This window comes from Chrysochloris asiatica, unplaced genomic scaffold (genome assembly GCF_000296735.1).
Source record: "Chrysochloris asiatica unplaced genomic scaffold, ChrAsi1.0 scaffold00038, whole genome shotgun sequence".
Classification (NCBI taxonomy): Eukaryota; Metazoa; Chordata; class Mammalia; order Afrosoricida; family Chrysochloridae; genus Chrysochloris; species Chrysochloris asiatica.
In genome coordinates this window covers 16161351-16183584 of record NW_006408556.1, presented here as the reverse complement: position 1 = coordinate 16183584, position 22234 = coordinate 16161351, and the positions used below count along the sequence as shown (strand labels likewise).

The window sequence follows — 22234 nt, the reverse complement described above, 5'->3', positions numbered from 1 at the left end:
GGCAAGTTCCCCCACCCCCGCCAAAAAAAAGCTAGAGGATAGAGAGAAACACTGTTAACTGATGATATATGGAGGGGATAATAATCAATGTAATGAAACAAGCAATATGAATGGTTGAATGTGAAGCTGATGATGTGCCCTGTAAACTTTCACTCAATCCAAAATAAAAACATTTAATAAAAAAATAAATAACAGGTCAAGAAAAATGCAATCTTTTGAATCATGATTCATAAACTGTGTAAGTAAAGTACCTAGATAAGGAAGAGGTCATACCTAAATTTACACAGGTACCCTGCTTTTTGAAAATTCATTTTATACTCTCTCGTTTTTACAAAAGAATTAGATTAGTACCTATTTTTTCCTAATCAAAAAGGATTTTTGCTTGTATGAAAAAAGGTGAAAAGTCTAGCATTCAACATTTGTTCTGCAGTTAACTGCTGAAGAGGCTGCTTGCCCCCAGAACAGTGAGAATGGCATCACCAAATGCCTTACACCCTGGAACTGCTCTCAGCTCATCCAGCTACCAGTTTAGAACTGTCTCTGTAAACATTCTGTGCTACTGCTATTTTAGATTTCATGTGTTATTTGGTATGAAAACCAGTTTTTCCACATAAATTAATGGCAACTGCGTCTTTGCTTTAGCAATTTAGACTTATGAAAGGTTTCACAGAACATTCTCCTTTTGGATAGTGGGGGAGACCTATACTGAGTGTAGACAAACTGGGGTATTAAAAACCTAACCTATCTTATCAATGTACAGAAAAATGAACAGTCCACACTAAAACGGTCGGTCAAAAATAACAGTCACAAAAGGAATAACTCTTAAGGATTTAAAAGACTGGATCACCATTTCTATTAACCAAGAGTTATTCATAAACTATGGCACAAGAACACATATTTGCTGGTTTGTGGGCACTGTAAGGATCTAATTATCTCAAACAAAAGACTACGTTCTCAATTTTTTGTGTTTTTTTTATTTTTTTATTCAAGAGTTTACTCACAGGCAGCACTTTAAAATCAGACTTTTTAAATTAAAGGCCAAAACTAAAAAAATGTTTGCAAACATGACACCGCTTAAAGAATGGTCATCTTAATAATTTAAACCCTAAAATGTCCTGTGGAGTTAAAGCCTTTATACATAGAATTTGAAAGATGGATATCATTTAAAACAAACAACCGAAAAACCGCAGATGGTGGGCAAATTTGTCAATGAAGATAAACATAAGTTTCAGCCTTCCAGGGTATGAAAACCAGCAATTAATTCATCCTGTGACAGATTATAAACTATGCTTCAGTACTTTGACTTTAAAGTCTCTTTCTCTAGCAGCAAATCAGCATATCGATGCTGAAGTTCCTTTTCTCTTTCTTGCTGTCGCTGAACATCTTCTTTTAGACACTTGAAGAAACGAAAACATTAAATGATTAATATATAAACAATATTAATATACTGAAAAAAATGTAGATACATCATGGTACTTTATTAACTTGCAAACAGCTGAGCTGATTTATCACTCAACTCTTAAGAATTGAAAGAAACAAAAACAGAAAACACTTTCACTATAAAAACAGTACTGCAGTCATTCTTTGTTCTGGTCCTAAGATTGGTGGTGGTGGTGGTTCTGTGCCATGGAGTCGGTTCTGACTCATAGCGACCCTGTACAGGGTTTTCCGAGGCTGTAATTCTTTATGGGAGTAGAAAGCCTCATCTTTTCTCCCGTGGAACAGCTGGTAGTTTCAAACTGGTCACCTTGAGGTTAGCAGACCGATTTGTAACTACTACGCTACCAGAGCTCCTTGGTCCTAAGACTACTCTCTTGTAAAATCTCTGCTGCTACCTCAAATTAACAAGCCATGACTGTTCTATCAATACCCACACCACATGTGCTTCAATAAGTCCTGACTGCCCTTTCTCTGGCAGAGGTGATAGTGGACACCTGGAGCTAAGTCTGGACACATGGATACCAAACTAGACCGAAGGAAGGTTATGTTTCCAAAGAACTAGCTTTGTACCCAACATCCTACATTATAAAACAAAAAGGCATGGTTGTAATTTGTTGTTGTTGTTGTTGTTAAGTGCCGTGGAATTGGTTCTGACTCATAGCGACCCTACACAGGGTTTCCAAGCCTGTAAATCTTTACGGGAGCAGACTGCCTCATCTTTCTCCCGCGGAACCACTGGTAGTTTTGAACTGTTGACCTTGCGGCTCACAGCCCAATTCGTAACCACTACGCAACCAGAGCTTGTAATTTACCTCGGAAAAATAATACCTTTCAGGGGGCAAATCACAAGGATTACTAATTCCATTTCATAGTGTGTCTCTACACAAAACAAAATGAGGAAAGGAATAGCCTTCGTATCTGTGCATCCACCAACAGGCAGTCAATTCTGGACTGCAAAAGTAAAAAACTTCAGGTTCTCACTGAAAAAAAATCCAAGCAATATCAACTTAAGATACAGCTGTGCAACCCAGAAAAAAAAGAGAAAGAAAAGCTCTGATAATTCTTACAGCTTTCTTTTTAAATAATGCTGCAAGGAAATACAATATAATGTTACCTCTAGCCTCCGAGGAATAGCAGAATCCTCATGTTTTTTTAGTTCTTCGAAAGTGCGTAACTCCAAGTAAGCCTGCTCAATTTGGTCCCATAAGTCATTTAGCTGTTTCATGAGTCCCATAGCACGGGACTGATAACCCCCAAGCAAAATTTTCATCTTCTTTTCCATCTTTGCAGCTCTCTTGGCTTCTGTAGTCATGTGACCTCTGTTTATCTGGGGTTTGGGGAGATAGCACATCAACACACATGTGGAAACAGGGTGCATAACAGTCTAAAAAAGCACTGTGGGCACATCTGTATGCCTAAAGGCAAAAATAAACTAGAGCTCCATCTACTTCAACTCCCATAACACAAAATTAGGAATAAGAATAGTCTGTCTTGTACCTGGCAGGGTTTTACAGGTTGGTTCCAAATAATCTCTTTGTAACTTCACCCATGATTCAATCCCAGCACAGATTTAAATGTCAAAGTACAGGAATAGCTCATTTCTACATTCTGAAAACAACTTCTACTATTGTACACCTTCTTCATTGATTTGAGGATTGGCAACAACTCACCTTCATCAACTAGACCTCACAAATATAAATGTACATCCAGTACATTTTAAATAACTAATATTTCATCTACTTAATATACCATGATGTTGCTGTTACATGCCGTCGAGTTAGTTCCAACTCATAGTGACCCTCTATATAGGGTTCCCGAGGAGCGGCTGGTGAGTTTGAACTGCTAACCTTGTGGACAGCAGTCCAATGCTTATCCTACCTAGTGCTTTAAAAATCAAGTCATGCCACTGGCTACCTAAAAGGAGGGAGCGATAAAGGCACAGAGTGACTGGCTTACAAGTTTTCAAGAGGGAGTTTAGTTGAAGAATGTGCAGGGAAGACTGAGTCCCCACTGAATAGTTTTCATCTTGTCTAGATGGGTCTGGTGAAAAGAGATGGGGCTACGAGTCTTATGCTTCAATAGTAACTGTTATGACTATTTGCAACTGTCACAACTGTAAAGATGTAAGTTTTGCAACAAAAACTGGGTAGTAGTTAATCTTACAGTCCAGAAACAGAGGACCCTAGGACCATCAAGGGAGAAGAGCACAAGTGGAATGCAGGACCTTATCCAGAGAAGCAGGACACCAGAGATGAAGGCAGAGATGCGGACATGGAGAGAGGGAGCAGCTGAGGACTCTAGACTCATGGAAAGAGAGGGACTGAATGAGTGCTTGGCGGCCATGAGGCACGCTTACAGAATGTGCCTTTTGGTTGTTTTAAATTATGATATATTCCTGAGTGTTTTTGTGTACACCTCCCCACTGCCCCCTCCCCCAAAAAAGAAAAGAAAAACAGAGGGAACCGAAGTGAATACTGTTGAGTGGTGATGCATGGAGGAGATTGTAATCATCGCAATGAAACGAAGGTGTAAAGTCAATGTTCTCGCTTAACTCCTTAGCTGTACTGACTATGCTCCACAGACATTCAATTTCCAATTTGGTATAAGAGTATATAGTATCTATGCTCAGAAAGTGTTTAATTAGTAATCAAAGTACATTTAGTATTATTGATACCTCATATATGGGAAGAAATCCTGGTATAGTGCATAGGATAAGCACTGAACTGCTAACCACAAGGTCAGCAGTTCACATCCACACAGCGCTCTTCAGAAACCCTATACAGAGTCGCTATGGATCAGAACTGACTTGATGGTGCATAACAACAATATCCGGGAAGGAGCCCTGGTGACACGAGGGTTAAGCACTGGCTACTAACTGAAAGGTCACTAGTTCAAACCCACCAAAATTGCTCCACTGGAGAAAAATGACACAGCTCTGGAAAGCCTACACAGCAATTTCTTTCTCCGTTGCTATAGGGTTACCATGAGTCAGGGCTTGATGGCATTGAGCTTTTCTCTGAAGGACAGCCTCATCTCATACAGAGCCATTTACTATTCCCAAGCCACTAGAGACTTTGAAACTTTAAAAGTGCTAGTTTCCCATTTAATGCCAACAATTTATTTAATTTAGCTAAAGCTTTATACAAGTCTCTTGACTCAAATAGTGTACTAAGATTCCAAGGAAATAGGAAAATAATTATAAATGAAAAGTTTTAAGTACAGGAAAAACTTAATTGAGTCAAATTAACTATATAAAGTTTGTCACTACAAGTATAAAAAAGCAACAGACTACAGCTTCTAATAATCAATATGTTTCTTAGCTATCTTACATGTGACATCTGATCTGTAAAAACGTGAAGGAAGGTATCTGTATGCTTTGTCAAATGCTCAATCTATGACAACTCAATATACTTCAGGAGGGAAAAACTCATTGATAACTTCTGGCCTTATTCTAGTCAGTAAATCTCAAGCATGAAACATACATGCATACAGGGACCAGAGCAACCTTAAATCAAGTCCAATTAGCCTCTCCTGCCATACACACACAGAAGCAACATTGAAGTCTCATAGGGCATAAAAATCTACTCTCTCTTCTGAGCTGCCTACAGATGATGCAGCCATCTCGACCAGCATCATGGCAGCCCTCAGACCCCTGGTGAAGCCCAAGATCATCAAAAAGAGGACCAAAAAGTTCACCTGGCATCAATCAGATCGTTATGTTAAAATTATGTGTAACTGGCACAAGCCCAGAGGCACTGACAACAGGGTGCGGAGAAGATTTAAGGGCCAGATCTTAATGCCCAACATTGGTTATGGGAGCAACAAGAAGACAAAACACATGCTGCCCAGTGGCCTCCGCAAGTTCCTGGTCCACAACGTCAAAGAGCTGGAGGTACTGCCGATGTGCAACAAATCTGACTGTGCCGAGAGTGCTCACAACGTCTCCTCCTAGAACCGCAAAGCCATTGTGGAAAGAGCAGCCCAGCTGGCCATCAGAGTCACCAATCCCAATGCCAAGCTGCACAGTGAAGAAAACGAATAGACAGCCTGCTTTCAAGTTTTATTTGTGTTAAATAAAACCATAAAAGCACTAAAAAAACAAACCAAAAAAAAAAACTAAAGCTCAGATTCATATTTCCAAGTTGCTTATAAAAGAAAAACAAAAAGTATACCCACCACTCCCTACTTATCAACATGGCCAGGTTCCAAAGACCAAGTTATAATGTAAAAACCAGCATTATATGAAAATGGAGAATAATCACACCAAATCACAAAATGGAAAATGACTATGGCATTATATAACTGCCAAACCACTGAGACTATAGCCCAGTTAAGTTGATACACAACCTTAACCATCACTGCCAACTTTATATCAGCATTCATTCCTGCCAGATGTGCATCATTAATGCACAAAATAGTCAGATAGTGGAGTTTTTACTATTGTCATAAATGGGAGCTACATGAGTAGTAGGTGTGTTAGCAACTGCCCTGAAAGACAACTTACATGAACAGAACAATACTGGCTGATGGCATCCACACCGCACTTTACAGCTGATGTAGCAAAAGTTCTCTCAAATACGCTTTCCAAATCTTTAGCTGTATTTGTGGATCTACTTACGAATCTTCTTAATAAACACCTAACAAAGTTAGCAGTGGAGCTAGCTCTGATCACAAGACAAGCCCCCCAAATTTGATTATGATGGAAGCTTACAAATCATCATTTTGTTTTTTAAAAAATCTATGTCAGCACAAAATTTTTTAATATTTTAAAATAAATGACGTTCACTATCACTATTTGTCACTTAAAGTAGGTGCTATAGGATAAGCATTCAACTGCAAGGTTGGTTTGAACTGCAAGACTGGTGGTTCAAACTCACCAGACACTCCTCAGAAACCCTATACTGGGTCACTATGAGTAAAAACCAACAGCATTTAACAACAACGAATATAATTAAAACTGACTGCATCCAATATGAAGCAGTAAAACTCAATTCAAAACAGGAGATGAATGAGAACACATTTCTGTATAAAGGTGTAGGAAGACAACACTAGCCAATGTCATGCATCATAATTTTCTATTCCAATATGTCTGAAATAAACTTCAAAATAATTGGGGCATGGAAAAAAGGAGTAACATTGGGAAACAAGTGATTATGACTTGATAGCTGTCATATATGATACATGAGGATTCATTATACTCGTCTACTTATGGGTATGTCTGAAATTTTCCATAATAAAAGATTTTTTAAAAATTGAATCCAATATCTACTCTGAAGACTACATATTTTGTTAACTTAAGATTCTATACCCCAAACCATAAAACAGCAACCCAATGAAATATAGGAGACATTAAAATTTGTAAGTATTGTATTGTTAACTATTTTAATACTTCAAAAAATTTAACATAAAATAAAAATCTACAACTATGTAAAATCCATTTATACTAACCAAAATCTGGGTTTTATGTCTTAATTCAGCAAAATAATTTCCCTTCTAAAATCTAGCCTTGGCTCAAATTTCACACATTTATCAAAATTTATAATACAAAAATTTAGCAACCTTTCTATTGCTCAAGGTGAAGTTACTTCTCGACACCTCATAGTATCAAAATAAGTTTAATCCAAGTTAAGAAACTCTGAGAGTTGAGGACACATGAGAGAGAATTCCCATTTACTAAAACCTTGCTACCTGGTAGGCACAATTTCTTGTTTAATCTTACAGATTATACTTCCATGAGAGAGAAGCTACTGCTGTTATTGTTTGTTGGCAATTGTACAAAGTAGAACTTACTCCATAGGTCACCAGGCTTTCAACCAGTACAGTACCTAACCATGTACACCACACCGGGACTCCTAGACACCACTGTTGCTGTGTGTGCCGTCGAGTGTGTACCAAATCACAGCAGCTGTATATAGGGTTTTCAAGGAATGGCTGGTGGGTTTGAGCCACTGACTCTGAGGTTAACAGTCCATTGCTTATCCTACAGTGTCACATCAGCACTCTTAGAAACTATCAGTCACCTTTACAGATAAGGAAATTTGAGACCCAGAGAGATTAAGTAACTTGCCCTAGATCCACAGCAAGTAAATGAGAGAACTACAGTCATGTCCTCCATGACCACTAATAAACCAAAGTCCACAGAAGTGCAAATATACCTGAAGAAATTCAAGTTTAATGTCACCAGACAAACACCCTTAAAACCAAATCATTCTAGACCACCCATCATTCTTACCCTGCATTAAGATACCAACCTCTATGCTCCCACTTATAAGGATGTGTAAGGAAACTGTTACTTTGCCCAGTTTGTATCTAAAAACTTCTGGCTCTTTCATTACTAACTATAAAACTATAGGTAAATAAACACCTCAAAACTATTTTATGGAGGGAAAAAAGTTACATTTCATAACTTTTATTTAAAGAAGTGGAGTGTATTATAATTAGTATAATTATTTGGAGACCAAATCTAATTTTTCCCATAGATTTTAAATGAGAGTAATGATGAGGTTTCCCTTTTTGTAAAAATATATTTATGATATGAGAACTATTAAAAAGTACTAGATGACAATTCCAATTTAGTTTTTTAAAGATTTTCTTCTCTTTACCCACACACAGGAAGCAAAGGAAAAGATTAAAATGCATACACGGACACCAAAATGTTTAAGGCGATTATGCATCAATGGTAGACTTACATATTACCTAGCTTCTTCTTTGTATTTTTATATTTCTTTTAAATGTTCTACAAAGCACAGGTATTATTTTTAGCCTACACATGTTATTTCTTAAATGCATAGAAGAGAAACTGTCTAGAAAGGACTGGCCAGAGACCAATGGAAAACTGATGGTCCCCAGGAGATGAATCAGTGGAACCATAAGTGTTTCCTCGGGTCATTACAAAAGGGGGCTGTATGGGACTTATAAATGTGTAATTGTGACTTTTAAGCTCACTAAGTTTGTTAAGGTTGCTAAGCTTAAGTAATTCCAAAATAAACACATTATCCTTGGGTCTCCAATACTGTCTTCAGTTAAAGTCTGTTCCAGTGAAGTTCAGAAACATTAAGAGCATCCCCTTCACTGTAACTCTGTGCTTGGGGCCAAAATATAACCTTATACCACTGGAAAAAATGAGTTTAAGGATAGTCTAAATACACTATCGATGGCAACTCCACATCCAACATTTAGCAACATGATCCTGTAATACTAAAGATGCGGTTCAATCACCAAAATGTTTGTAAGCAAGCATTTTAACAAGAATCCTAAGTGCCTCTCCTTTAATCTCTATACTGATCACTAGACATTGGATTTTTTCGGTGAATCTTTAGATATTGATGAGGTCCAGGTCCAAATAAGTGATTATTGTCAGCATCTCTTAGAGTTATCATCAGACTGCATCCCTCACAAGCAAGCTAAGTAGTAATGTAAATAATACCCTAATTTCATAAAAGCAAATAAAACTACTGCCAAGAAACTGTCAAATGACTGGCAATGACTCTTTCGCAGTGACTAACTGAATTCCGGGTTCTATGCATCAAGTTCTGAAAAAAACTCTTAACAAACCTTACACAAACATACATAGCTTAAAAATCTTTCCAGGAGCAGTAATGCACATCTGCATAAATTAGGAAGTAAAATAGATGAATTACTTGAAATAAACTCAACACAATAGTGAAATATAATAGAAGCAACATGGTTGCACCAAGATCTTGGTCCAGTTCTTAAAGAGTCGCCTATCAAGAAAAACTAAGAAATCAAACACATTAAGTTCCTGGGTTAGGAAAGCTGAACCACCCAAACTTGCCCTTTAATGTTTGTAAATCTGGCCTCATGTTGAAATGACTGAGCCAACCAATCAACCCCCACTTGCAACAGATTCTTCATCACAAACACCTTCACACTTGCTGTACGTGTACCTTTTAAATCATGAAAAAGGCGTTGAGGCTTTTCCTGCGCTAACGCAAACCTACTGCTATCCAGTTGATTCTGACTCATAAAGAGACTGAGCAGAATCGCTCCATAGGGGCTCTGAGACTACATATTCATGGGAGCAGACAGCCTCATCTTTCTCTCATGGAAAGGCTGATGCTTTCAAACTGCTACCCTTTAGTAACGCAGCCAATAAGTAACCCACTGTGCCACTAGGGGTCCTCTCATCTAAATAAGAACCATAATAAGCATTTGTTCTGACTTACCTACAAATTTGACTTATAGGCACACTTAGACTGGATTGAGTTCATAACCCTGGAGTGCTTGTACTGCCTTTAAGGGTCACAGCAGTGGGCAAACCTTGAGAGGAGAGTATTCCAAACAACTGCAAACCCCTCTTACTCCATACTCCACACTCCCTACTCACCCCACAGAGACACAAGGGCACATCACTACAGAGATACTACAACCTCTAGCCTTCTTCACAGAATTGCCCACCAACTTTATCTTTACCCTATATTTTTAAACTTTAAACCTGTTCAAGACCAGCTACATTTTCCAACTCTGGGGCTTAGCTGTTGTTGTTAAGTGCCATCAAGTTGATTCTGACTCATAGTAACCCTGTGCAGGGTTTCCAAGGAGCAGCTGGTAGGTTTAAGCCACCAACCTTGGGGGGTTCAAACTAACCTTGCAGTCCAGTGCAACACCAGGACACTGTTACTACATGCTGCCATCTGGTGGGGGCCTGTATAACTAACTGCATGAATCTGAAGACACAAGCTTCTTCACACTAACTACAGTAACAGACTTCTTGGGACATATGTGTCCCACTAACTGTATCAAAATCTTAGTATTTCAATAAAAAGTTGTTTTATCCTCTAATTCAAAATGAAAACACATAGTTTTAAGAAAAAAATGAAATCAGAAATAATCCAGTCTTGGAAGGGTTAAAATGTTAAGGGGATTTTTTTTTTTTTCCCCCTGTGTAAAAATATCTGATTTTATAATGAAAATCACTGGGAAAATGAGATCCATTGTGCAGCCAATTTTGCTGGAATATAACCATTCGGCAAAGTCAGAGGTCCTCATGGAGTTCTACCAATACACGAAGCAGGATTCTAAATGTGTTATCTGTGTTCTTTACGTTACTTTATTTCCAAGAAGTCAGCATTACATAATACTTCTTGACTGGACTGATGGTGCCCAGTGTAAAGTGCTGGGCGAAGTATTACTTCTGGACCTAGCTTCCATCTCTAAGGAAAGCCTTTCTTTCCATTGTTATAGCTACATGACAAAATCTATTTTTCAGCCAAACTTCCTCAACACAGCAGTTTAGATACTATTTCAAATACTATTAAATTTAATGGCAGACTTAAATTCAGACTTATTTCATTTTTGCACCTACTGGAAATTATTTCACTCAAACTAATTATGTCTTCAGACGATTTCCTATTTCCACTTAAGTGGAAACAAATTAAAACACTTCAAATTCTATTTGCACTTCCCAAACACAGTAATGACTCATGTATCTGGCATCATCAGAAAATGAGATTCTCAGCATTAAGAATTTTCCAGATAACTGAAGTATACAAAGCAGAGCACTGCCTTAAATGATGTGTCCCCATGGCCTAGGAAGTGTCTACACATAGTAAATGCTCAGTAAAATGCATGGTAAAGTACTAAGGAGTCCTCATGTGGTGCTGCAGGATAAGCACTGAACTGAGAGAGACAGTTCAAACCCACCAGCTGCTCCTCGGAAACCCAATACATGATCGCTATCAGTCAGAACCTACACGATGGCACTTACAAACAACAATGGTTCTATCTTCTGAGGAAGTTACAGATTATATCTTCTAGGGGAGTGGAGAGATCGCTGTTTAGAGTGATGCCCCAAATTAATATGAAGGACTTAATTTCTGCTCAATGCCATGTTTCTGTTTCTCTTTTTAAAAAGGAGGGGTAGCTATAATTGCTTTTAGAAAACTTTTTAGCAGATGGTTAAAAATAAAAGAGCTTTGTCGGTTCTGACTGACAGCGATCTTGTATAGGGTTTCTGAGGAGCGGCTGGTAGGTGAGAACCAACATCTTTGTTTTTAGCAGTCCAGTGTTTATCCTACAGTGCTGCACCAGGACTCTATCCACATATAGAGCTTTTTGTCACCATGTTAAAGAGGCCTCAGAATGCTATGCTTCCATAACATTTCCTTTTCTGTTATTTAGCTGTAGTTTCTGTTTGCTGCTGCCCCGCCTTACTTTACACACAACTGTCTGGCAAGGTTCTAATGTTAATTCTGTTTCCAACACAGTACGAAATACACGGACTTAGTTATAATTCAGAAGTCATTCCCACTCACTGCTGATCTCTGACTACGTTCTGATTCTATTTATTTATTTAACAGACTCCTTGCCCCCATCACATTCCAGATGAAATCTGAGATATTCTATTAGTTTTAAATGAGTATCTTAAGGATTTTCATTTAAAGTTCTAAATCTCAAGTATTAATATTGGGGGGCAGATCATGAGTTATGACTAAAAACCAGCGCCAATATAAACCTCAGGGCATAATTTTAAGAATCCATTTAGGAGACACCAACCACGACAAAGCTGGATTTCATCTTGCTTGATAGACTATGATAGGGCCGTAATTTAGATTCAATGTTCCAAAGTTCATGGCAGCAAAAATCAAACACACTGGCAGCCATGGTGCACGGGCTTGCACAGAGAGGCAGATCTCTCTGAACCTACAAGTGGAAGGGATAATTTCAGTATAGCTTTTAGTTTATACAATATAACTGGAGTTCCTTCCCCACAACAAACTTTGAATAATGTTTATAATTTAGCAATCAGCTGAAATGATGAAAGAATTACCACAATTGAAATAAAATATTTATGTATTTGAAACCAGTAAAAACTGTGCCTCCAAAAGCTAAAATAAGCTAAGAGAAATCCAGTTCTGAATTAGGGATGGATAAAAGAAAATGGGGATTTGTTTGTTTGGGTCTTGGGAGTTTCTTTACTTCTTTTTAAGAATTTAATGAACTTGCATTTGAAATATAAGCATACTTTACACTAAATTAAAGGAAATGACTAAGTATTCTTTAAAAGTAACTAGTTGGGTAGTCACAGTGGTTAAGTACTTCAAACAACTAACTGAGAGGTTGGTGGTTAGAACCCATCAGCCATTCCATGGGAGAAGGTGGCGGTATGCTTCTGTAAAAATTGTTGTTGTTGTTAAGAGCCTTTGAGTCAGTTCTAACCCATAGCGACCCTATATAGGTTTCCAAGGAGCAGTTGATGAGCTTGAACCGCCGACCTTGCAGATCAAACTGACCTTGCAGTCTGGCACATTAACCCACAGCGCCACACCAGGACTTACAACCTTGGAATCTCTGTGAGGCAGTCCTGCTCTGTCCTACAGGAATACTATCAGTCAGAAGGATTTCAACTGCAATGGGGTTGTTGTTATTGTTTTTAAAAGAAGGGACCTTGGTTACACAGTGTTTTAAAGTGCTGAGCTGCTAACTGAAAGGTGAGAGGTTCACACCCACCAACCACTTGCTCCACAGGAGAAAGACGTGGCAGTCAGCTTTGGTGACGATTACACCCTTGGAAACGCTATGGGCAGTTCTACTCTGTCCCATAGCTTGCTGAGTCGGAACTGACTTGATGGCAGCAGGTTTCGTTTTGGTTTAGTTGGGTAAACAATAAAGTAAGTTATCCTAGAGTCAAAAAAAGAAAAATTACTTTATGAATATTCTTCCAAAATCACCAATCCTTCAACAAAAATAGTTCAACGGAAGACTTCAGTTCCTGGTACTGAACTGAACAAAGAGAACCACATGTTTTTAATGATTGCTCATAAATGACCCAAATAAATCTCCAAAAGAACAGCAGTGGTTCTTTCTCTATTTTTCCCTTCAAAACTCACAAGAGCAATTCAACACAGAAATAAAATGACTGTGCTTTATAGCACCACTCACTCTGTGACACAGTGATTTGCTGCCATGAACATTAGTGCCTCAACAAAGTAAAGGCGATTTAGGAAAGCCTTTTTTATTTTTCAAATTGTAAACAACACAAAATGTTCTGGCCATCTGAGGCAGAGAGTTTACCCACCTCAAATAAGATCTACAAACTAAGTGAGAGATCTAAGTATTTATAAATAAATGGTACAAAGAACTTTCCAAATAACTTTCCGATCAATGGTAATGCTGACCTTCCTTCAGAATCACACTAAGTGCCATTTATAAGAAATGGTGCCTACACAACAGAAAACCTAAATTACACGTACTTTAACCACTCACACTCTACTTTCCCTACTTTATGCATGGTACAACAGCACACCCTGCTGGAAGTTAGTAAGAACAACTAGAACCACCAACAACGCTGGAGCACTAAGATTTTATTCCAGAAGAGAATGGCTTCAGAGAGGAATTCTAAATGATAAATTAGGTTCATAAGCATTACCCATCAGATGCTTATACTTATAATTTTAAAGATAAAAGGAAGACTTAGACTATTTTTCCAATTAAAAGATACTGCTTTCCCTTACTCATTTCTCCAGACCCACACACCCAAGTGATTATTTCTAATTTTAATCCTAAGTAAAAATATTTTGAAATCTGCTTTCTGTAAGGAGAAATTGGTAATCACATAAAAGAGGAAATTGGAATTTCTTTCTACGTGTGCTTGTCTGAAGCACCCTTTCTCCTTGCCATTCCATTTTGGCCTCAGAAACATCCTTGAAGACCATTAAGAATCCACAAGGCAGCCTGACGGTCTGTAAACCACAAGTTACATGCCGTTGGCAAAATGCCTACACAGATTCTGGTATTCAAAACATTCAGATGATATTAAAAAACCACATGCCATGAAAGTGTAGCTAGTACATTTCAACATTTTCATAGGCATGAAAACTCATGGAAGCCATTGTCTAGGTAATGCAGCTCGGCCCTCTCTGTAACTGAAACGTACAGACTCAGAGCAAGCACAGAAAGGGATCAGATTTCTGTAAATCTGATCTCTTGGCTATAGAAAGAAAATTCCTTGGTACAATTGAGATCCCTCCTTTAAAAAATTAGGCTCTTTCAGATGGGGATAAGATTCTTATGATTCAGTAGTGAGTAATTGTTATCATGACTAACTGCAACTGTCACAACTGTAAAGGTAGAAGTTTTGCAACAAAAACTGGAAAGTAGTTCATCTCACAGTCCAGAAATAGAGGACCCTAGGACCATCAAGGGAGAAGAGCACAAGCAGAACGTGGGACACTATCCAGAGAAGCTGCAACACCAGAGATGGAGGCAGAGATGAGGACATTGAGAAAGGGAGCAGCTGAGGACTCTTAGACTCATGGGAAGAAAGGGACTGAGTGCTGGAAGCCAGGAGGCAGCCTTGCAGAATGTGCCTCTTGGTTGTTTAAATTATTATATATTCCTGAGTGTTTCTGTGTATAGCCCCCACCCAAAAAAACAACAGAGGGAATGGAAGCAAATACTGTTGAATAATGATGCACAAAGGAGATTGCAATCATTGCAATGAAATGATGGTGTAAAGCTGATGTTCTCCCATGTAAACTATTGCTCAGTTCACAATAAAAAAAAAGTAAAAAAAAAAAAAGGTTCTTTCTTGGTCTCTCTTGTTCTGAATGGTTCATGTTAACTTAGTTTCCTGCTCCCACATCTAAAACGTTTGACTGACCTGTGGTCAACATAGAGAACCACCTTTAGACATAAAGGCCAGCAATTCTAAAAACCAGTGAATGCCCAGACTCAGGAAGGAGCAAACCCATGTAGTTTTCCTTAAAAACTACAAAGGCAAAATCACCTTGGGTCCATTGTTCTGACGTTACCTCCAATAATATTACTCAGCTTAGCAGTATTACTTGGTTTATTGTTTTAATCAAAGTACATTTAAATTAGAATTTTAAAAGAATACCAACCTCAAGCCTCTTTTCAAGGGACTCAATTCTGTCCTTTTTGCTAGCTAGGTTGGCCCGTGTGTAGCGGCTTTGCCCAGGAAGATATAAAACTTGACTGTAGCATTCTTCCCACACCTGGTTATAAGCTTCACTTGAGAGTTCTCCGTGGCTCATTCCTTGCTTTACCACTTCCATCTCCTGTACCAGAATGTCCTGGGCCTGTTTACAATAATAATTTCAGTAAGCCTAAATACTACTAACACTTGTCATCACCAGAGAACTTAAAAAGACACTCATTTTACCTCCTTCCTTTGGCAAAGTTGAGGGATTTGGGTTGGAGGCTGGTTCTTGGAAAGGGGTTACAATACCTTGGCAAAATGAATTAAGACGCCTGTGAGTCAGAACAGACTCAACAGCACTTACAACAACAAATCGTCAGTGGAGACTTTTATTAAGTCAAGCATTTATGTTTCTCCATTAAAAGACATCCTTTTATTTCATTCATTTTAGTAGCAACTACTATTTCATAAATGCAAGGAACTGGGTTTAAAAGTCTTACTTACATTATCTCCAAACACCACACCCACTTTACAAAGTAGACAATATTAACCTCATTTAAAGCTGATGAAACAAAGGCTCAGAAAACGTAATTTGTTCAGAGGAGACAGGATCCTTCCTGCTCAAGCTAAATGGCACAAATGCTTCACTGTGCTCCTTCTACTGTACCCTCTCACCTTGAAGGAGAACATGGCTGCTTCCATGTGTGTGCCTTTTTGTCTCATTCTGCAGGAATGCCCAACATTGCTAAAGCATGAGACTGGGGACACAAGTCAAAAATGATGGGTCATAGCTTAGTAAAACCAGCTTTTGTTCACTACTAAAGAAATAGTTTATGATGATGGAGTTGGACAGTGGGTTCCAATCACAACTTTACCAGTTAGTAGCTATCTGAAATTTCAGAGCCCATTTCTTATCTGCAAAATGGGGATAATACCTACCTGATATGTATAAAGAGCCTAGCCCGATGCCATACACATAGAGCACCATGGGCACTCCACATGAACTTCTTCTAGCCCCCTGCCTCACAGCTCATGAAAAGCTGACAATGAATTCTTGCACCCTACAGAAGAAGGCTTTCATTCTTTCCAATGTCAGAAAATAGGCACACAGCAAAATGTGTAAAATCAGGAGAAATGACCACCACAATAAAATGTAAACAAAATAGAAGACACACAGAGAATGGATACTTTAAAACAATGCCTCTTATAAAGGAAACAAATCATTTTTAACATACTGAAAATTGATATTTCATTCTGAAACTGAACACACAGAGTAAAAATTTAGCTCTTGGCAATCATTAGAGAGAGATTAAGCTAAGTCATCTTTAAAGTACCCATGAGTATTTACTGAAATGAAGAGAATGTAAATAATTAAATAAGAGACAATATTTATGCAATGTTTTCCAACAATTCCAAAGCATTACTTGCAATCATTTTCAAAAATGTTGTAAGAATGTATTCCCTATAGAACCTCTGTAAGCAATGATGTTATCTTAATTTTAGGTTTCCACACATACCTTATTCCCTACAATTCCTTTCATATGTTCACTCTAAAAGGAAGGAGCTCTATAAATATCGCTCTTAGCCAAGGTCTCAAGTCCAGTTCAATGTTAAATGTGCTTGCCAGAGAGTCAGCCCTCAACAGATGTCAGTTTCCCTACCCTACTTATCATAGGGAGTAACACACACTTAATCAGAATCAGAAGCAAGTTGGTAAAATATAAATCTAACTTTCTCCTTTCTTTCTATTGTCTAAAAACACTATAGCAAATGCATTATCTAACAAAAAAAATAGTAAGAAAAAGAGAGGAGAGGACAGGAGGGAAGACAGAAGAGAGACTCTTGTTTATTTTCTCCAAGTGTGCAGGCAGCACAATCCAAATCCAAGAGTTTATGAAGGATTAAAACTAACCTTAAAGATACTCTGAGTTGTGATAGTTCGCTAGTGGCTACTAGGTAATAAAAGACAGGAGCAGTGGAAAAGAAGTAAAAGTACTAGAAAAGGAAGAGTAGGTCCTGGCTCCCAGCACAGCAAGCCTGTAGATTAACTAGAAACCTCAGACAGACAAAGTGCACTTGCCTTATAAAAAGGATTCCAAACAGATGAACAGAGAGACAGCATATCATGAGGTTCATGGAAGTTTTTTTCATTATCTTTTCATTTAATTTTTCCATAAACTTTCAAAGCCACCTATTATGAAACCAATTGTATTTTCTGATACCATTATAGAGATATGTCTATTTACAATCACAGCTGTCTGATCTGTCAAAGCAGAAGACGATAAATTTCCTACGGAGGAAGAAGAACATAAGCCGTATGTGTGTGTGTATGTGTGTATCAGCACTGAACTGCAAATTACAAGGTTGGCAGTTCAAACCCACCAGCTGTTCCTCTGAAATCCTATACAGCACATAACTATGTATACATAATATATGTATTGTTTATTTCCATCTCCATTTCCTTTTCCAAAAAGGCAGGAAGGAAATTCTGTGAGGAGAAAATGAATTCAGTAATAAGTATTTCCTTTCTTTGAATAGGTAAAAGCTTTAATCTAAAAATATTTTGAATGTAGTCTTTCCTTCTCATACTAGCTGTTGAGTAAGTGAAATTTAATAAAAGCATTCAACTATATTCAGAGACAGCAGAGTTGAAGAATACAGAAAATAGCTATTGTGACAACTGTCAACCAACCAGGCATACATTCATGAAACAAAAACACTTTCATCTGATAAAGGCCTAGCACTAACCATCCAGCAAGGGAAAGGACTTAAAGCATAAAACTTAATATGAACACTTATCTCTTGGTCATATGACTCAGTTTTTATGAATACCAATGAGGAAAAATAAGTTGATGATTTTCCAAGAAAAGAACAGCATTTAAGCAATACTTAAATCTCAAGACAAAAATATTCCCATTCAATCTTACCTTTTTCAGCTCTTCTTTGGAGAACTTTTCATAAGGGTTATGTTCCAAATAGGTAACATGTTCTGGATTATTGGTAGTAAATCCTACAGTTTTTCCCTTTTTATTTCCAGAAGGCTCATAAGGGTGATGTAGAAGATCATAGTGAAGCATTGTGATCATTTCTTTTTTGATTAGTTCTTCACTTTTCTGTAAATCTGTCAGAGGTGGTTCTACATTTAAGGGTCTTAGAATAGTTTCATTTACCTAAAATTTTTAAAACATGCACAATTACTAAGCATACCATTGCAACATATTACTGTTATGACTTGGGTCTAGTGTGCATTAAATAGCAAACGTTTTACATTTTCAAAACAAATTTTTGTTTGTTTTTTCTTTTAAATTCTTATTTGAACCACTGAAAGCTTTTTAAAATTGGATTTGGGAATGCTGACCAAATTTTCAAAACTTATATTCGAAACACAAAACCAAAAGCACCAAGCTCATTGTTGTCCATCTAATTCCAACTCACAGAAACTCTGTAGGACAGAGTTGAACTGCCCACAGGAGAAGCTGGTGAGCTAAAACTGTCCACCTTTCAGTTAGCAGCAGAGTACACGTCAACCACTGTGCCACCAGGGCTCCTAGATTACAAACAGTAGATAATTTTTTTTTTTTCCTGGTGTGGCATTGTAGAACGGGCACTATACTGCTAATCACAAGATCAATAGCTCAAACCCACCAGCTACTCCTCAGAACGCTTATACAGGATCACTATGAGTTAGGACTTAACAACCATTATGAATGATATACAAAGCATTAACCACATAAAATCTTAAAACTTCCTAATACTTACTTCTGATGGTCTTGGAAGATCTTTCTGAACAGCTTTGTGCATTCGTTTCATTTCCTTTACACGCTCTGCATCTCGTATGGCCTAAAAAATCATTTTTATACATTTTTATATCCATTACTGCAGCTACAGAATATTTATATTCTATGTTTATGTATATCTATAAAGTTGAAAACACTTAGGTATATAAGATCTCGTTCAAGTGCTTATACTACAGAAATACATGTACTTTAAAGAAAGGTAACGCTACAGCAACAAAAGTTAACAAAAGGCTATTCATTCTCTCATTATAATAAAAATTAACCACTCCCAAAGCCTACTAGAGCATTCTCCAAATTAACATGGTGGTGGATGCATCCATCAGATAATCACTCTTTTCTTGTCTAATGAAAATCTTAAACTCAGAGGCAACTCTAATTATTATGCCTGTAATAAAACCCTTCCCTTTCACCCTAAAAGCCACTGACTTTGAATTTGAAAAGTCTGCCAATAAATGTGGTTTCCAGATTCTTGAATTATGAATAATGTGGGATAACACATTAAAATTTCATTCCATTTCTGAGAGAATGGCTAAATAGCCGAGATTAACTAAACATAAAAAGGATTATCCAGTGTTCCCCACCAAAAACTACATTCACATTGTTTCCTTCTAAAATGTAATTTTCCATTGATGCCATTATCATTCCAATCCCTTGAGATTAAAGCTTCTTAAAATGATCCTGGCATGTACTTTAGCATTACTTACTAAAAGGAGTCATATTACCTCAGTTCTAGCCCAGAAGTCACCACTTACCAATCATGAGGCCTGGAAAAGTTAATGTAATTCATTTAAGTTCATTTCCTCATTGCTAAAATGGAGCTAATACCTACCTTATTTATATAACTCGTGTATTGTTAAATGGGAAAATAATCATAATACATTAGTACAATGTATTACTAATCTTATTCCGATATATTCTTTCTAAATTTCCAAATCCATACTACTTTTGATTAGTTTACACTGACTTAAAACCATTTACTCAACCAATACAAGACATCTTAGTTTTTGAGACTGACCAACATCATCTTTTTTTAGCCTCAGTGAAAAGCAATGTCTACAAAACTAAACCTACTGCCATTAAGTCGACTCTGATCCATAGTGACACTACAGAAAGGAGTAGAACTTCGGCATGGAGGAAATCCCCAAAGCTGTGAATCTTCACAAAAGCAGACTGCCACAGCTAGTGGGTTTGAACCGCTGACCTTTCAGTTAGCAGCTGAGCTCTTTAACCACTATGCGACAGAACTTCTGTATATTTTATAAAGGCATAATGAATTTGATAGAAGGCATTTAAATCACTGTACAAATAACATTTGAAGAATTCCCAAAATATAGTGTATGATATTTTATTATATTAAGTGAGGCTACATTATTACTTATGTAATTTACTTTAGAATAAATTTTTTCTTAATATTAAAAAAAAGGAAGTAGAGCTCTGAGACATTTAATGGCTGTTCTTCATTATTTGAGCCTATTTTCTGGCACAATTACCCACCTGCTTTCGTGCATCCACATCGGCAGCATCTTCAATATAAGTATCATCTACTTCACGGTCTTCTAGCTCCTTCTCAGCATTTTCTGGTAGAACAATTTCAAAATCATTCTTAGGGGCAGGAAGGCCCAACAACCCTAAACGGAGATGTTCACGGGATTCTCTTTCCTGTAGAAAATAATTTGATTCTTCTGAGCTCATCCATGTGCAATCAACCAATATTCTTTAAGAATTTCTTTGAAACTATTGGCCTAATATTAATTGCAGGAAAATAATCCCTAACTTCAGTGCTGAGACTTTTTTTTTTGCTTAATTTCAACTCCCTTTCTTCCTTACATTGATCAATAAAAAAACTGACCAGTGAAGATGTTCTAGGATGTTCTAATAGAAGGTTTGGAAATTACTTCTGTAGGGGCATATAAAAGTCCTCTAGGATCTGTATTTCATTTGAAGGAAACATTTCAGACACTGAAATTTAACAGCAAATGAACAGAACAAGTTCAGAAGTCAACCTGTTCTTGAACTAATAAAACCTGAAAGATGCTTGAATGTGTTTGTGAGTGTGCTAATGATACAGTAATAAAAATACTACAATATTTATGTTGTTAAGTGCCATCGAGTCAGCTCCGGACCATAGTAAATCCTGTACAGAGTGTCTGAGGAGCAGCTGGTGAGTTTGAACCACCGACCTTGCAGTTCAAACAACTTTGCAATCTGATGCATTAGCCAACAGCGCCACATCAGGACACAGCTTTAGATCCCCTCAAATGTCCAGACTACACTTTGCACGAGTCTTAATCTGCTTAATTCTTAAGTAGCCACTCAGTACGTACTACTGTTGTTGCTGAGTGCTTTTGAGTCAGTTAGCGACCCTGTCGTTTCCAAGGAGCAGCTGGTCAGCTTGAACTGTCAACCTTGTGGTTAGCAGTCCGGTGCTTATCCTACCACACAAGTTAGTATTAACTAATAGTAACCTGTGCAGAAAAAAAAAAAAAAATTTAGCTAGCCAAGCCTATACCCAAAGTAAGAAGAATTAAACTTGTAAATGTGTCCAACATCATTAAAGTTCACTATCCCAAAAAAAACCAAAAAAAAAATCACAATGACTTTCTGTGACATCATATAAAAAGGCCCAAGAATGAAGTAATAAAAGCAATAACTTGGGCAGAAGCAAGAACTGTAGTTGTAATAACTGGCTTTCCAAAATAGTCTAAAAAAACTTTCAGTGAGGCCAGCAATACACATCAAATTAACTTGACTCTGAGATCTAAACTACTCATCTCAAACTATGGTACAGACAAGATTCCAAGGAGCAAAATGTAACTTATATGAGGCATCTGAAACTTTACAATTTACAGAAATTGAAAACTGAAGATAAATATATATCATCCAATTATTAGTAAATGATAAAAATTAAAATCTCTAAAAGATAAATGTAGGACACATCCAAAAAGAAGAAAGAACTAAAATCAACAAAATGAGATAGAAAACAGAAAAACTACAGAAACAATCAACAAGACAAGAAGCTGGTTCTTTGAAAGAATTAACAAAATCGACAGACCATTGGCAAACCTAACAAAAGAAAAGAGAGAGAAGACACAAATAA

The 22234-nt window shown here is 37.3% G+C and overlaps 1 protein-coding gene across 1 annotated transcript in view; it reads right to left on the bottom strand.

Annotated features, from left to right (window-relative positions):
- Positions 1-973: 973 nt before the first annotated feature.
- CDC5L (cell division cycle 5-like) overlaps positions 974-22234 on the bottom strand; it is a 53690-nt gene continuing 32429 nt past the window's right edge. Inside the window, exons 11-16 of the mRNA XM_006860523.1 lie at positions 20632-20796; positions 19100-19180; positions 18268-18510; positions 15303-15500; positions 2555-2767; positions 974-1396 (exon numbers count right to left, since the gene is read on the bottom strand). Of these exons, the coding sequence (XP_006860585.1) occupies positions 1292-1396; positions 2555-2767; positions 15303-15500; positions 18268-18510; positions 19100-19180; positions 20632-20796 (1005 nt within the window). The 3' untranslated portion in view covers positions 974-1291. The remainder of the gene's footprint in view (positions 1397-2554; positions 2768-15302; positions 15501-18267; positions 18511-19099; positions 19181-20631; positions 20797-22234) is intronic.